This window comes from Martes martes, assembly GCF_963455335.1.
Source record: "Martes martes genome assembly, chromosome: 3".
In the NCBI taxonomy this organism is placed as follows: Eukaryota; Metazoa; Chordata; class Mammalia; order Carnivora; family Mustelidae; genus Martes; species Martes martes.
In genome coordinates this window covers 167,090,109-167,105,100 of record NC_137890.1, presented here as the reverse complement: position 1 = coordinate 167,105,100, position 14,992 = coordinate 167,090,109, and the positions used below count along the sequence as shown (strand labels likewise).

At 56.1% G+C, this 14,992-nt stretch overlaps 1 protein-coding gene across 1 annotated transcript in view; it reads left to right on the top strand.

The window, feature by feature from the left end:
* Positions 1 to 14,992, top strand: part of STK11IP (serine/threonine kinase 11 interacting protein) — a 16,886-nt gene extending 1,894 nt beyond the window's left edge. Inside the window, exons 3-25 of the mRNA XM_080799236.1 lie at positions 887 to 1,092; positions 1,282 to 1,356; positions 1,635 to 1,730; positions 2,106 to 2,213; positions 2,335 to 2,406; positions 3,490 to 3,616; positions 3,847 to 3,950; positions 4,079 to 4,174; positions 4,410 to 4,451; positions 4,633 to 4,779; positions 4,978 to 5,062; positions 5,840 to 6,163; positions 6,343 to 6,536; positions 7,908 to 8,024; positions 8,126 to 8,300; positions 10,789 to 11,019; positions 11,114 to 11,217; positions 12,226 to 12,323; positions 12,418 to 12,596; positions 12,831 to 12,912; positions 13,121 to 13,191; positions 13,688 to 13,935; positions 14,570 to 14,992. Coding sequence (XP_080655362.1) covers positions 887 to 1,092; positions 1,282 to 1,356; positions 1,635 to 1,730; positions 2,106 to 2,213; positions 2,335 to 2,406; positions 3,490 to 3,616; positions 3,847 to 3,950; positions 4,079 to 4,174; positions 4,410 to 4,451; positions 4,633 to 4,779; positions 4,978 to 5,062; positions 5,840 to 6,163; positions 6,343 to 6,536; positions 7,908 to 8,024; positions 8,126 to 8,300; positions 10,789 to 11,019; positions 11,114 to 11,217; positions 12,226 to 12,323; positions 12,418 to 12,596; positions 12,831 to 12,912; positions 13,121 to 13,191; positions 13,688 to 13,935; positions 14,570 to 14,719 — 3,131 coding nt within the window. The 3' untranslated portion in view covers positions 14,720 to 14,992. The remainder of the gene's footprint in view (positions 1 to 886; positions 1,093 to 1,281; positions 1,357 to 1,634; positions 1,731 to 2,105; positions 2,214 to 2,334; positions 2,407 to 3,489; positions 3,617 to 3,846; positions 3,951 to 4,078; positions 4,175 to 4,409; positions 4,452 to 4,632; positions 4,780 to 4,977; positions 5,063 to 5,839; positions 6,164 to 6,342; positions 6,537 to 7,907; positions 8,025 to 8,125; positions 8,301 to 10,788; positions 11,020 to 11,113; positions 11,218 to 12,225; positions 12,324 to 12,417; positions 12,597 to 12,830; positions 12,913 to 13,120; positions 13,192 to 13,687; positions 13,936 to 14,569) is intronic.

Sequence of the window (14,992 nt, the reverse complement as noted above, 5' to 3'; positions counted from 1 at the left end):
GAGTGGTTCTTTTCTCTATGACATGTATATTGGGATGGTTAGAAAATTTTTGTAAGTGTGCATATTACTTTTGCAATCAGAGAAGTAAAGATGAAACACGTGGGACACCTGGCTGGTTCAGGGGTGAAACATGCAAGTCTTGATCTTGGGGTTGTGGGTTCGATCCCACGTTGGGTGCAGAATTTATTTAAAAAAAAAAAAAAAGGTGAAACACCTAACCAGCTTTTATGTAAAGTGAGTGATTATAGTATAAAAGGGCAGCTGTGTCACGCACTGAGAGGCATGTCTAGAGGAGGAAGGTCTCAACCTGGGCAGAGTGGAAGGGAATGTGTTAGAAAATGAGGAATCTGTGAACCAAGCTGACTGTATTCCCAGGACCTTGAATAGACCAGACTCTCTTGAGCAGATGGTGAAAGAAAATTTGAAAAAGTTGGTTGGCTGTAGCGAACACAAACTCCTGTCATCAGACTGAAGAGTTAGGATTTTTGTGAAGCTGGAGGGGAGCTGTGGAAGACTGTTGAGCAGGGAGGAGAGAGAATGACCTCATCAGTGGGAGCTCTACAATATGGATTGGAGTGGGTGTATCCCAGGGTCACAGAGTCTCAGAATAAAGGGAAAGACCCCTTTGTTGGGGTGCCTGGGTGGCTCAGTGGGTTAAAGCCTCTGCCTTCGGCTCAGGTTATGGTCCCAGGGTCCTGGGATCGAGCCCTGCATCGGGCTCTCTGCTCGGCGGAGGTGGGGGGGGGGTGTCTGCTTCCTCCTGTCTCTCTGCCTGCCTCTCTGCCTACTTGTGATCTCTGTCTCTCAAATAAATAAATAAAATCTTAAAAAAAAAAAAAAGACCCCTTTGTCATGTTCTCCTTACTGTCTGCGCCTTTCCCTGCAGGTGACGTGGTCCTGTCTGGCTGTTCGACCCTGAGCTTGTTGACCGCCACCCTGCAACAGCTGAACCATGTATTTGAGCTGCATCTGGGGCCATGGGGCCCTGGCCAGACAGGCTTCGTGGCTCTGCCCTCTCACCCCGCCGACTCCCCTGTCATCCTCCAGCTTCAGTTCCTCTTTGATGTGCTGCAGAAAACTCTTTCCCTTAAGGTCCTGCGGTGGGAACGGTGTAGGGTATGGGAAGAGCCCAAGAGCTGAGGGTGGGGAGGGGCAGGGGCGTGAGAAGTCTGCAGGGCCCAGATCAAGAAGGCGTGAGAGCTGTGTGTCGCTGTGTGAGGGTGGAGAGGCCAAGGAAAAGGAGGTGTTCGGCCTTGGTGACATGAGGTTTTTTTCTTTTAGCTGGTCCACATCCCTGGTTCTTCCCTCCCTGGGCCCATCAAGATTTTTCCTTTCAAGTCCCTTCGGCAGCTGGAGGTACGGAGTATTGGGGGATGCCGGCATGCAGAACCCCGTTGGAGACATCGTTTTGGGAATGGGAAGAAGGGCCCCCCCTTTGGCGGGCCAGGTCTGAGTGTGTCCACTGCTCTGCAGTAACACGGCATCCTTTCTTTCATTTAACGCTGCCTTCAACCATGGTTGGCTTTGTCATCTTTTCCCTCCCCGTAAAAGGAGGAAGTGAGGTGAAGCCTCTGTCTTTTGTGAAATTCTGTCTGTCTCTCTCCCTCTCTCCTCCCTCCCTCCCTCCCCCTCAGCTCCGAGGTGTCCCTCTTCATTGCCTCCGTGGCCTCTGTGGCATCTACTCCCAGCTAGAGACCCTGGTTTGCAGCAGGAGCATCCAGGCCCTGGAGGTAAGGAGGATGAGGGCTGGGCCCAGATCCCCGTTCTTAGGGACGTAGAGGACCACACTCTGCTGTTCCCTCTTTGCAGCCTTCCCCGCTTCCCGCATCCCTTTGGACAGTGTCCTTGCCCCCTCTGTGGCGCTGCCGGAGTGGTGTGTACCTGTCTGTATGTTTATGGTCACACTTACCATCTTATATTCAGTATTCTTATGTCCATCTCCCCATTTGGCCCACAACAGACTCCTGGGGGCAGGGCCCTGGGCTTGCTTTCAGTCTGTCTCTGCAGGCCAAGTTTAGTATGTAAAGAATGAATGGATGGCTGGGGGACAATGGCTTGGAATGGGGCGGAGGGGACAGTGGAGGTAATGGAGCACCCTATCTCAGGAGCTCCTCTCTGCCTGCGGTGGTGACCTGTGCTCTGCCCTGCCCTGGCTGGCTCTGCTGTCTGCCAACTTCAGCTACAATGCACTGACTTCCTTAGACAGCTCCCTGGTGAGTGCCTCAGAGGGAAGGGGGTTTGGGGAAAGACAGAGGAGGCCCTTAGAGGGGAGGGCCAGCTGGCTACTTGGAGGTATCTGATTGTCTGCTGCCCCCGCCCCCGCCTCGGCCCCAGCGTCTCTTGTCAGCTCTGCGCTTCTTGAATCTGAGCCACAATCAAGTCCAGGACTGCGAGGACTTCCTGATGGTGAGTGTGAGCAGGCTGCTTGGGGCTGGCCCTTCCTGGGGCTCTGATCATTCCACTCTGAACCTCTCTCCTGGACCTGGTTTTGCTCCCACCTTACTCCTGTCCCTCACCCTCTCCCAGGTGGGGCTACATCCTGGAAGCCATACTCCTTGGGGACTCAGGCGGGAGCATAAGAGAAGCCAGTGTTCAAATCTCAACTCCTAATCCTTGTGTGACTTGGGGCAAACTAAACTGGGGCCCTCTTAACTTGTCAAGCAGGAATCCTAGCTAGGAGTACCTGCTTTTACAGTATTAGAGCGGTCACGGAGATTGTGTGACGTTACTTAGCCCGGCGTCTAGCTCAGGAAAGGTAGCTTGGGGATGATGGTGCAGAACCTTCCCCCAGGTCTCGCTCTCAGAGACAAAGCTGGACAGCAGTTGCTGTGGTGAGAACAGATTTTAGTCACATGCTAGTGCAGTAGTGATAAGGCATCATGGTATGTAATCAGTAGTAAAACCATTTTAATTTGTAATAAACTTTAGGATGAATGAATCTCAGATTCGATTTGTGCAGAGATTGCTGGATGTTTTAAAGGCAGAGTGAGGGAGTGGGCATGAGAAGGCAGGGGCTTAAGCAGGTTTTCTCCTTCATTGAACTACTCCATTTTCCTCTGGAGTCAAGGAAGTGGAAATTTACAAAAAGCAGGAAGGGGGTGTTGGTCCATATGAAATCCGTCTGGGTTTGCTAACTGGCGCTTTCCAGAGGTAGCCTCCTAACTTCCCACAGAGGCTGGGAGACAGGGGCTCTGTCTTCAGCTGTTGGCTGGAACAAACTGAATTCTCCTGGCAGCCTGGGTTATTCTAGGAGGGAAGGTAAGGGGCTGGAGTTGTCCTCCCAAGGATATGACCCTGAGCTATTAGGAACTATTCTAGGATTTGTTTAACTCTGTTGACTTTGGGGGGCTGGAGGATGGGATGAACTCATTTGTGCGGAGAGTATGTAGTCTTTTTAGGCCAAAGTTGAGGCCTACTTGAAAAGAAGGCTCAGAGAAGCCCGGCTCGAGTCTGGTCAAGGAGAAAATCTTTGTCACCACCCCCTCTCAGGACTTGTCTGAGCTCTACCACCTGGACATCTCCTATAACCACCTGCATTTGGTGCCAAGAATGGGACCCTCGGGTGCTGCTCTGGGGACCCTGATACTGCGAGGCAATGAGCTCCGGAGCCTGCAGGGTGAGTGGGTAGTATGGGGAAGGAGGTGGGGGGCCAGGGAGTAGGAGAGGGTGGGGTGAGTGTGAAGGGGTAGAGGGGCAGTGTGAGACTCAGCCTGGGACCCTCATGCCTCCAGAGCCTCAGGTGGGCCTGCGGGTAGGTCTGAGGTGCCCCGGCTGGTCTTTCTGCTCCACCCTCCGTCAGCACTGCGCCCCCCCACCCCATGCCCTTCCTGCTCGCCTCCACCCCAGGCCTGGAGCAGCTGAGGAGCCTGCGGCACCTGGATGTGGCGTACAACCTGCTGGAAGGCCACAGGGAGCTGACGCCTCTGTGGCTGCTGGCTGAGCTCCGCAAGGTGCGTCCTGAGCGCTTCCAGGACCTTCCGGACCCGGGAGCCAGCTTGGGACCTCTCCCTCCCTCCCAGGCTGATTTGGTGAGTGCCCTTCCTCACGGCCCATCTCAGTCTCCTCTTCTGCCCTTCAGCTCTACCTGGAGGGGAATCCTCTGTGGTTCCACCCCGCGCATCGAGCGGCCACTGCCCAGTACTTGTCACCCCGCGCCAGGGACGCTGCGGCCGGTGTGAGCTGTCTTCTCCTGTCCGCTCTGCCTTCCTTGTCCTGCCTGTCCTGCCCCCTGCCCCCTCCTCCGCCTACCCCCCCCAATCCCAGCCCTGGGTGAGGGGCCACAGCCCGGGACCCCCTGCTTGTTCGGCAACTCCCTCCCGCTGGTCCTTGTGGGGCAGGGAGGGCCCCCCTGGGTGGGCGGGCAGGTACTCAGCCACCGACTCGGCCCCTTCCCTTTTATCTTTGCCCAGTTCTTTCTTGATGGGAAAGTCTTGTCACTGACTGACTTGCAGGTTAGTGTGCTGGGAGCACGGGGAGTAGGCCATCCAGGACTGATTTGGGAGGACATGACGGGGAGCGGGGGTGGGGTCTCTCCGGGCAGCTACAGAGTAGGGCCCCTCCCTCAGCTAGCCCGGCAGGCAGAGGTGCAGCTCTGGCTCCAGCCCTGCTCTCCTTCCTGTTGTCGCTTGCCAGACCTCTACCTCCTCGGGGCTTGGCTCCTCCGCCCCACCTGTGCCCTGGTCAGCGGGGAGTACTGTCGAAACCTCAGGTGGCCCTGACTTGAGTGACAGCATCTCCTCAGGGGGCGTGATAGCCCAGCATCTGCCCCGGAAGGTTAAGGTAAACAGTGTCCTGGGCCCCCTTGTGCCTGGGCTCAGGTCCCTTTCTGGGGGCTCTGGGTCGTGGATGGGCTGGGGATAGAAAGGCCTCATCCTTGCTTGTGGGTGGGGCTTTCTGAGTAAAGCTGGGTACGCGGCCACAGACAGCGGGGCAGGTGGCCCAGTTCTCCTAGAGCATCCATCCTGCGTCCGCCTTCAGAGCCGAGTCCGTGTGAGGCGAGCAAGCATCTCGGAACCCAGTGATACTGACCCAGAGCCCCGGACTCTGGACCCCTCCCCGGCTGGTAAGTCAGTGGCAGCCCCAGCTGCCCTTGCCCTAATCTTGTCTTTTTTTTAGATTTTATTTATTTGACAGAGAGAGATACAGCAAGAGAGGGAACACAAGCAGGGGGAGTGGAAGAGGGAGAAGCAGGCTTCCTGATGAGCGGGGAGCTTAATGTGGGGGGCTCAATCCTAGGACCCCAGGATCATGTTCTGAGTGGAAGGCAGACACTTAAGGACTGAGCCACCCAGGTGCCCTGCCCTAGTCTTGTCTTAAGTCTCCCGCCCCAGTCTGCCGGGTAGGAGGGATTCTGTTTGAGCTGGAGCAGAGCACTGCAGAGGGTCTCTTAGGCTTTCCTCCTCCTTTCTAGTTTAAGGAAAAAAGAGACCCTGGGCAGCATTTTTCAAAGTGTTTTTTCAGGAACTTGAATTGTATGAGATGTTGAAAGGTCACTTGCTGAAAAGATTGCATGGGAAAGGCTGGGCTGACCAGAGTTAGTAGGCGTCCTCCCTGCAGGAAATCTCAGGACCTTCAGCGCACTCCCGTGTGTCTCGAGTCTCCCCAGCAGCATATGTTGCGTGCTTCTGACTTGCCCGTGAGCACAGGGCTCCATAGGACACGCTTTGGGATGTGTTGCTGAGGGGAAGCCTTGAGCCTCCCTCTGATCCCCAGCCCCCATCACATCACACGCCCTCTGACTTCACCCCAAGGAGCAGTTGCAGAAGAGGCTGGGGTTGTTGGGGGATCGTGGTGAGGGCTCAGGCTCGCTAAGCAGTGCACCACCCCCCCACCGGCCCAGGGCGGTTTGTGCAGCAGCATCGGGAACTCGAACTCATGAACAGCTTCCGGGAACGGTTTGGCTGTGACTGGCTGCAGTATAGGAATCACCTGGAGACCTCCGGTACCCCCGTTCTGGCTACCCCCAGCACCCCTGCCCTCAGCACACTACCCCTGAGCCCGGGGTCTGTGCCTGGCCCTCCGCCCCCAGAGAAGGAGTCACCGCAGGGAATGGCAGAGGTCAGGCTCCTGCCGGAGCCCCCAGAGGAAGAGGAGGTGGTGGAGCAGGGAAAAGAGGAAGAAGGAGAGGAGGAGGAGGAGGAGCAGGAGGAGGGCGAAGTGGAAGGTGAGCCGTGAGCGCTCATTCAGCACCCGGACCAGGTGCTGGTGGGTGTATCTGGGAGACCTGGGCAAACCCAGACTTGGGGCGGCTGACCCCTTCTGGATGGCGGGCCACCCCACAGGAGGGCGGAGTCGGGGATACCTCTCCCTTCTTACAGGGTTGCTCTTCTGGTCTCTCCTCAGCCGAACTGTGTCGCCCCATGTTGGTGTGTCCCCTGGAGGGGCCCCAGGGTGTGCGCGGTAGGGAGTGCTTTCTCCGGGTCACTTCTGGCCACCTGTTCGAGGTGGAGCTCCAAGCTGCTCGGACCCTGGCTCGGCTGGAGCTCCAGAGCCTAGAGGCAGCCGAGGTGGAGCCCGAGAGCGAGGCAGCACTCGAGGTGAGCGCCAGCGCTGGGGGTCCCGGAAGCAGGGCTGGGCTTGTCGCTGGAGCCCCCTCAACAGACGGCTGTTGGCTCTTGGGTGCTGGGCGCTGGGTTGCGAGTTTCCCACAGTCTCTGGCTGGCACTTGGAGCAGAGCAGGGGAGCTGTGGAGGGCGAAGTCGTGGTCCTAGACAGTTTGGAAGGCTGGGCTAAGCTAGTGTGGGAGTGAGCAAGAGCGTTTCCGCGACGTCCAGAGCTGCGGTTTCCAGATCTCTCTCATCTCCTCCCTCCTTTTTTTTTTTTTTCAATATTTTATTTATTTATTTGACAGAGATCACAAGTAGGCAGAGAGGCAGGCAGAGAAAGAGGAGGAAGCCGGCTCCCCGCGGAGCAGAGAGCCCGATGTGGGGCTCGATCCCAGGACCCTGGGATCATGACCTGAGCCGAAGGCAGAGGCTTTAACCCACTGAGCCACCCAGGCGCCCCCCCCCCTCCTTTTTTTAAAAACTCTTTTATTTCTGCTCTTTTTTCTTTCTTTTACTGTGTTATGTTAGTCACCATATAGTACCTCATTCGTTTTTGACGCAGTGTTCCAGGGTTCATTGTTTATGCACCACACCCAGGGCTCCATGCAATCTGGGGCCTCCTTTATACCCGCCACCAGGCTCACCCAACCCCCACCCCCTCCAAAACCCTCGGTTTGTTTCTCGGAGTCCACAGTCTCTCTTGGTTCATCTCCCCCTCCGATTTCCCCCAACTAACTTCTCCTCTCCTTCTCCCAATGTCCTCCGTGTTATTCCTTATGCTTCACAAGTAAGTGAAACCATATGATAATTGACTCTGCTTGACTTATTTCACTCAGCATAATCTCTTCCAGTCCCGTCCATGTTGATATAAAAGTTGGGTATTCATCCTTTCTGAGGGCTATGTAAGACTCCATTGTATATATAGACCATATCTTCTTTATCCATTCGTCTGTTGAAGGGCATCTCAGCTCTTTCCACAGTTTGGCGATTGTCAACATTTCTGCTGTGAACACTGGGGTGCATATGGCCCTTCTTTTCACTACATCTGTATTTTTGGGGTAAATGCCCAGTAGCGCAATTGCTGGGTCATAGGGTAGCTCTATTTTTAATTTTTTGAGGAATCTCCACACTTTTCCAAAGTGGCTGCACCAACTTGCATTCCCACTGACAGTGTAAGAGGGTTCCCCTTTCTCCACATCCTCTCCAACATTTGTTTTTTCCTGCCTTGTTAATTTTTGCCATTCTAACTTGTATAAGGTGGTATCTCAACATGGTTTTGATTTCCATTTCCCTGATGGCTAGTGATGAACATTTTTTCCCCCCCGTCCTTCTTTTCTACCCGGTTCCCTACTTTGTGCGCAGGGCTCAGATCCGCTCCCCAGGGCCCCTGTCCTTGTTCTGCGTTTCTCCTACATTTGCCGTGACCGGCAGCTGCGCCGCTATGTGGTGCTAGAGCCCGATGCCCATGGAGCTCTCCAGGTAATGGGGCCTAGAGTGAGGCTCAGGGGACTGGGGGAGGCCTGAAAGGCCAAGGGCCTGGGTCCACTGCTAACAGCTGCTTCTGGCTCACCCTGTTTCAGGAGCTGCTTGCTGTGCTGACCCCAGCAGCCACCGCGGCTCAGCGTGAGCTTGGGGAAGTGAGAGACCTGCTGGGGGGCAGACTCCAGTGTCTACGCTGTGGCCATGAGTTCAAGCCAGAGGAGCCCAGGTTGTTAGACAGTGAGGAAGGCTGGAGGCCTCTGTTCCAAAAGACAGGTACACGTCTTGCCCTTGACCTTCCCGCCCATGGGACTCCCACCGTTTCAGAGACGTTGGCTTTGGGGGAGGGAATATAAAGCGGGAACCCAGGGAAGGAAGAAGTGGGGAGCAACTCTTCTGTCTGGAAGGAAAATAAAACTGTCCGTCTGGTACATTTACCAAAAAGAAAAAAAATGACAAGGAGCAAAAGAAGAAATTAGATCCTCTTTTTTTTCTCTTTAAAAGTCAGGAAATACAATCTCTGTAATTGTTGAAACGTACTCATTATTTTTTCATAACTTGCAGGCAGGCTTTTTCTACTTTTTTGGCTAATACTTGGAAACTCCATAAAAGCTGCTTAACCCTCACTGCAGTACTGGGTGTAGTGCTGTCCTCTGAGCATGTTTGGCTGTTGAGTAAGGTGCTTTGTGAGCTGGCTGAGGTTGTCCTGCCTTGACTGACCTTGTGAGCTACTTGAGATCAAGTGGTGCCTCATGGGATCTCTTCACACCCTGTTCTGTATTTTTTCCACTGCAGATCAGTCAGAATTTTTTTTACAGATTTTAAAAAAACCTTAAAAAATTTTTTTCTTTAAGGATTTTAAAAAGAGATATCCTTGATAGCATTTGTGTTGAAATGCATGACTTTTTAAAAAATGTGTATCTATCTATCTATCAATCGATCCATAGATAGATATAGAGAGGGGGAGAAAGAGCATAAGCAGGGGGAGTGCAGGCAGAGGGAGAGGGAGAAGCAGGCTCTCCGCCAAGCAGGGAGCCCGATGCGGGACCCGATCCCAGGACCCTGGGATCATGACTTGAGCCGAAGGCAGATGTTTAACCGACTGAGCCACCCAGGCAACCCGAAATGCATGACTTTTATTAGCCATTTTGTCTTCCTGGCAGCAGCTGAACAGGAGTTTAAAATTTATTGAGAAAATGGACCCTTCACTATCCCCCACCCTGCACCTCCCCAGAGGTCCAGAAACACAATGTGTGCAGTGGAAACAGCCCCATCCTCTTTGAGACCTTTTTGTACTGCGCAGGGTTGTATGGCCCCTGGGGTCCCTTCAGTGGGTCATTATTATTGGACATTGCTGTATGCTATGTTCTCCTTTTATTTGACCCTTGGTTACCTTATCTGGAGCACGAAGAGCGTGAACTCACCCTATGTGCTGTTAGATTTAAATGTCACAAGAAGACACCAGGCACAGTGTCTGGCACAAACCAGAGGTTCTGTGTAAATGGCAGCTGCTCCTGCTCCAGCCTCAGCCGCACGGTCTTGGACAGGGTGTGTCAGGATTCTTGTTTTATCTTAAGAAAGAGAGAGAACACAAGCAGGGGGAGCGGCAGGCAGAGGGAGAAGCCGCATCCCTGCTGACTCGATCCCAGGACAGTGGAATCATGACAGGAGCTGCAGGCAGACGGTTAGCCGCCCAGGCACCCAATTCTTTTTTTTTTTTTTTTTAAGAGTTTATTTATTTGAGAGAGCGCAGCGTTCTCATGAGTGGGGAAAGGAGCAGAGGGAGAGGGACAGGCAGACTCCCTACTGAGTGTGGAGCCCGACAAGGGCCTCATCCCAGGACCCTGGGATCATGACCTGAGCTGAAGGCAGAGGCTTAAACACTGAGCCTCCCACGCACCCCACAGGAGTTTTGATTCCGCTGTCAAAGGGTCCAGCATATGCCCACGACAGCTGCTCAGAGAATGTTTCCTCTCTCACTGCCGATCCCTGACCTGGATTCTTTTTTTTTTTTTTTCTTAATTTTATTTATTTATTTGACAAACAGAGATCACAAGCAGGCAGAGAGGCAGGCAGAGAGAGAGGAGGAAACAGGCTCCCTGCTGAGCAGAAAGCCCGATGCGGGGCTCGATCCCAGGACCCTGGGATCATGACCTGAGCCGAAGGCAGAGGCTTAACCCACTGAGCCACCCAGGCACCCCCTGACCTGGATTCTTTACCTGATCCCATCACCCATCCTGACGACCCTATAGGACAGGCACTGTCTACGCTCTCTATTATAGGGGAGGAACCAGGCTCAGAGAGCTTAGGTGACTTGGGATAGCTTAGGTGACAGCCGTTAAGTCACGGAGCCTGGAATTGGACCCATACCTGGCACCCTGCCTTCCTGATCTGTTGATTTGGGGCTTTTAGACGAGGCTGGTGGAGCTTCAGAGCACATGATAGCCCGAGGCTGTAGAAGTGGGCCAGAGCAGGGTTTGGCTAAGTTTGGTCCTCTCTGAGAAGGCCTAAAATAAGAAGGTGGGTTATAGTTTGAGGTGACTGTAGGCCCTGGGTCTGGGTTTGCTCCTCCCTCACTGGGATGGAGAGCGATTGGTGAACTGGCCTGCCCAGGAAGTGGAGGGGGCCTGTTGGGAATGGTGGGGAGCCTAGGAAGCTGGGGATGTCGGCCAAGGTGAGTCCAAGAGGGGGTGGGAAGCATGACACAGTGGGGGATTGTGGTGCTGTGTGTGGGGCTTCACAGGGACTGTGCTCATCCTTCCAGAATCTCCTGCTGTGTGTCCAAACTGTGGTAGTGATCATGTGGTTCTCCTGGCTCGGTCCCTGGGAACCACCGACAGGGAGCACAGACAGGACGAACGATCGCCAGCTACCTTGCAGACGGCCAGCCCTGTCCGTGACCCTCCTGACCACAGTGACCACAGCAGCAGGGCTGACGGGACCCCGTCACAGGCGCCGGTCTCCCGAGAGCACCACAGTTGGAGCCTCAGTCCCCGTGAGTAGTGGGGAAACGGGACCAAGGTGGTTTAGGGAGGCGGGAGAGCGCGGTGGTAGCCTGGGCAGGCTGATGGCCCACTGCTTGCCCCCAGCCCCTGAGCGCCGTGGCCTCCGCTCTGTGGACCACCGACTCCGGCTCTTCCTGGATGTCGAGGTGTTCGCCGATGCCCAGGAGGAGTTCCAGTGCTGCCTCAAGGTCTGTGCCAGCCCGGCGCTGCCCTGCACTCCTCACTGGCTAGAGTGCCTGCTCTGTCCCCCACAGCCGACGGTGTCTGCACAGGGGCTCTGGAAGCTCTGGGTCAGACACCCAGTTTCAGCTCCTGCAGTCACTCGCAGTGTGGCTGTGGACATGGTCCTGGATGGTGACCTGTCGTTGGCACTCTGCTGCGGGGATGGCGATGCCTGCCTCATAGAGTGTGCTAGCATCAGTGAGCGCCGGGGTTTGGAAGCTGCCCAGCCCACCACCTGACTCACGTGGGGCCTTCTGTCACTACTACAAGTACACGGTGTTATCGGTCCCTCTGCGAGCACCTGGCATTGGCAAGACACTAGGGTTTAGAGTAAAGCAATCTTGCCATCTGTCTTATATTTTGGTGTGAGAAACCCCATGATCATGAGCTAGGAAAGTGCTAGAATCAGGCTGAGGCATTGGATCCAACTGGAGTGACGGGGCCTCCGCTTCTCCGGGAGCCAATCTAAGATCTAATCCAGGTCTTGAAGGATGAGTTCTCGGGGGGTGGGGAGGATGATCTGGGGAAAGGAAGCAGCACCTGTGTCAGGGTCCTAAAGGAGGGGCACCTAGAGGGGAAAAATTGTTGCCTTTGGGGCGGCAGGGGGTGGGGTCGGGAGGGGGCAGGGACCCTGAGGGACAGGCAGGGGCCTGTTCCCGGGTAGCCTCAAGTGTCTGCCAGGAAGCTTGGACTTGATCCCAAGGGCCGCAGGAGCCCCGGAGGCAGGGAAGCAGCCCTTGGTTTTGTTCTACCAGAGTCCTGCCAGGAGTCTGGCTGAGTGTGGAGGGCGGGTCAGAGGGTGTGTGATGCCAGGCAGGGAAACCCCTTGAGCCCGCCTGCAGGCCAGGGTGCAGGGGGGTGGCGGGTGAGGCTGGATGTGTGAGTAGTGGGGAGGGTCGGCCGTAGTGACTCTGCTCAGCCCGGCAGCTGCCTCCCTTGTCCCCTCTTTCTCATCGCCTTCCTCTTCCCCTTAGGTGCCACTGGTGTTGGCAGGTCACGCTGGGGAGTCTGTGTGTCTTGTGGTGGTGTCTGACCTCAGGCTTTATGTGTTGAAGGTGACTGGGGAGATATGGTGAGCAAGTGGGGCCGCCAGGGATGGGGCAGGGCTCCCGCTGGGTGTCCCACCACTCACTCTTTGCCACCACTCTGGCCCTCCCTCCCTACAGCGGGCCTCCAGCTAGCTGGCTGCAGCCAGCCCTGGCTGTTCCCCTGCACGACCTGAGTGGCATCGAGCTGGGGCTGGCAGGACAGAGTCTGCGGCTGGAGTGGGCTGCTGGGGCAGGCAGCTGTGTCCTGCTGCCCCGAGATGCCAAGCGTTGCCGGGCCTTTCTAGATGAGCTCACCGGTGAGGGAGGGAAGAGAGAGGGAAGGGAGTGGTGGGGAGGGTGAGTGGGGGTCGAGGGGTCACAGATGCCCACGTCTTGTGGCCACGGTGGAGATGGACAGGTAGCGGGACTCATCCCCTATAGAGGTTTCTGGAATCTAGAAGTTGAAATCAGGAATGTCTTGAGAGGTGGAGAGGCTGGGATGGAAGAGCTGGAGTCTCTGAACTTCCCTGTCCCTGGCTGGCTCCGTCCAGATGTCTTACAGGCTCTGCCCCCTAGCTGGAGGAGCAGTGTCCGTGCCACGGAGGAGGAGGTGACCCCGAAGCACCGCCTCTGGTGAGTGGATAGGAGATTGAGGCTGCGGTTGGTGCCCAGACAGCCGCTCCAGGGACCCGGGCCGCCTCCACAAGCCCGTACTGGGGTTGGGCCCTGAGCCTCTGGGCCAGCCTGTGGTCATGCTCACGCCTCCTGACCCCGCCTGGGTTCGTCCTCCCTGCTCCTCTCAGTATTTCCTACCCCTGGGCTGACCACTCCTTCCCCCCAGGCCGTTGCTGGAGAGAGACCCTTCCTCGGAGCCTCCCCTGTTCTTCTACCTTCGGGTGTTCCTGGTGGAAGGTGAGGCTTCTGTCTTCTGTCTTGCCTCAGGTCCCTAGATAGGTGCCTGCATTGTGCCTCTGTGCCCTTGTAGCATTTTCAGTTTCTGGAATCTGGACTTCTTTCACAGGCACACCCAAATGACAGCCTCGGTCTTCTGGCATCTCTGAGTGGGGTGACAGGTTTCCTGGGCCCTCAGAGACCTTTGCTTTGAGGTTACGCTTTCTGTGAGGTGGAGCAGACGGGCTGGGTCTGCTCATCCTGTCAGAGGAGCACGTGGATTTTCTTGGCGGGCTGGGTGTGGGGCAGGTTCCTTCTGTCTTTGGCCTCAGAGGTTTTGGAGTCTAGAGATGTCAGGAGTTGGAAAAAAGGGAGAGCTGGCCTCCAGGGGCTGCTCCGTGACCACCTTGGCATGGTGTGGTTCACCCCTCTTGAGTGGCACCAGGAGGCCGCCGCGGGGATCTGGACTCCTCTGTGACTTTCCACTCTGGGTCTCGCCTTGTCTCTTTTCCTCCAGGCCCTGCCACCTGCCCTGTGTCCCTGTTGATGACTCTGTCCACCCTGTACCTGTTAGAGGAAGACCTTGCAGGCTCCCTGGTGGAGCCCGCTCTTCCAGCAGCATCTGGTGAAGCCTCTGAGACGTCCCTGCCCTCGGGGCCGGGCCCCTCTGTGCGTGTCAGGGAGCAGTGGCCCCTCAGCAGCTTGAGCTCCGTGCTGCTCTATCGCAGCGCCCCAGGGGACCTGCGGCTGGTCTTCTATGATGAGGTGTGCGCGCATGCATGAGAGAGGGACAGGGAGAGGCCGGGACAGGGTGGAATTGAGATGGGCAGTTGTGGTGGAGGGCACACGAAGAAGTGGGGTGTGAGGAGCTGGGGGGCTCGCTGGGTTTGGAGGAGCAGCAGGCAGAGAGGGCAGCTGTTGTGGGCAGTGGAAGCCCGCGGACCTGGAGCCCTGCTTGTGTCAGCGGGAAGCCTTCGGTAACGCACCGGCTGCTGCTTGGCATTTGCGTGTGAAGGGGCCCCAGGTGTCAGCCCTTTGCTCTTCCCAGACTCCGTGGGACGAGGTTCCGTCGTTAGGCCTATTACAGATGGGGAAACTGAGGCTTGGGGGCATTAACCAGTTTGCCTGGGTCACAAGTGGTCGATCCAGGAATCGAACTCCAACCAGTTTCTTGGAGTTGAGTCCAGACCTTATGTTCTGGAAAACAGGGTGAATTAAAGAAATAAGACAGTACACATGGAAGCCTCTGTATCGGGGCGTTCAGTAAGTGTTCTGCTTAAAAAGCTCGAAGTCTGGGTCTTCTGTGGAAGACACAGGCCTGGGGCAGGAAGCAGGCCTTGAGGCAGGGACGGGCAGCAGATCCTCCTCGAGTCTCCCCTCACTACCACTTGTTCCCCAGGTGTCCCGGCTGGAGAGTTTTTGGGCCCTTCGTGTTGTGTGTCCAGAGCAGCTGACGGCCCTGCTGGCCTGGATCCGGGAGCCCTGGGAGGAGCTGTTTTCCATCGGACTCCGGACAGTGACCCAAGAGACTCTGGATCTCGATCGGTGAGGCTTCCCTGCCGAGCCCTCCCCGGCCTCGGAGCCATGACCGCCGAAGCTCTCTGTCCCGAGTCTGGCTGCCAACTTCTCCAGCCGTGGGCGCTCGTCAGCGAGGCCCTAGACGAGGCCCATGGCTCAACACGTGTTGAGAGAAGTTGCCTGGCCTGGTCTGGCCCAAGGGGACAGGCTACATGGGCAGTAGGAATGTTTCTCCTGCACTTTTTCTCAGGTATCAATAAAGTGGTTTCCCTTCCAGATGCCACGGGGAGTGTTTCCGTGTGTC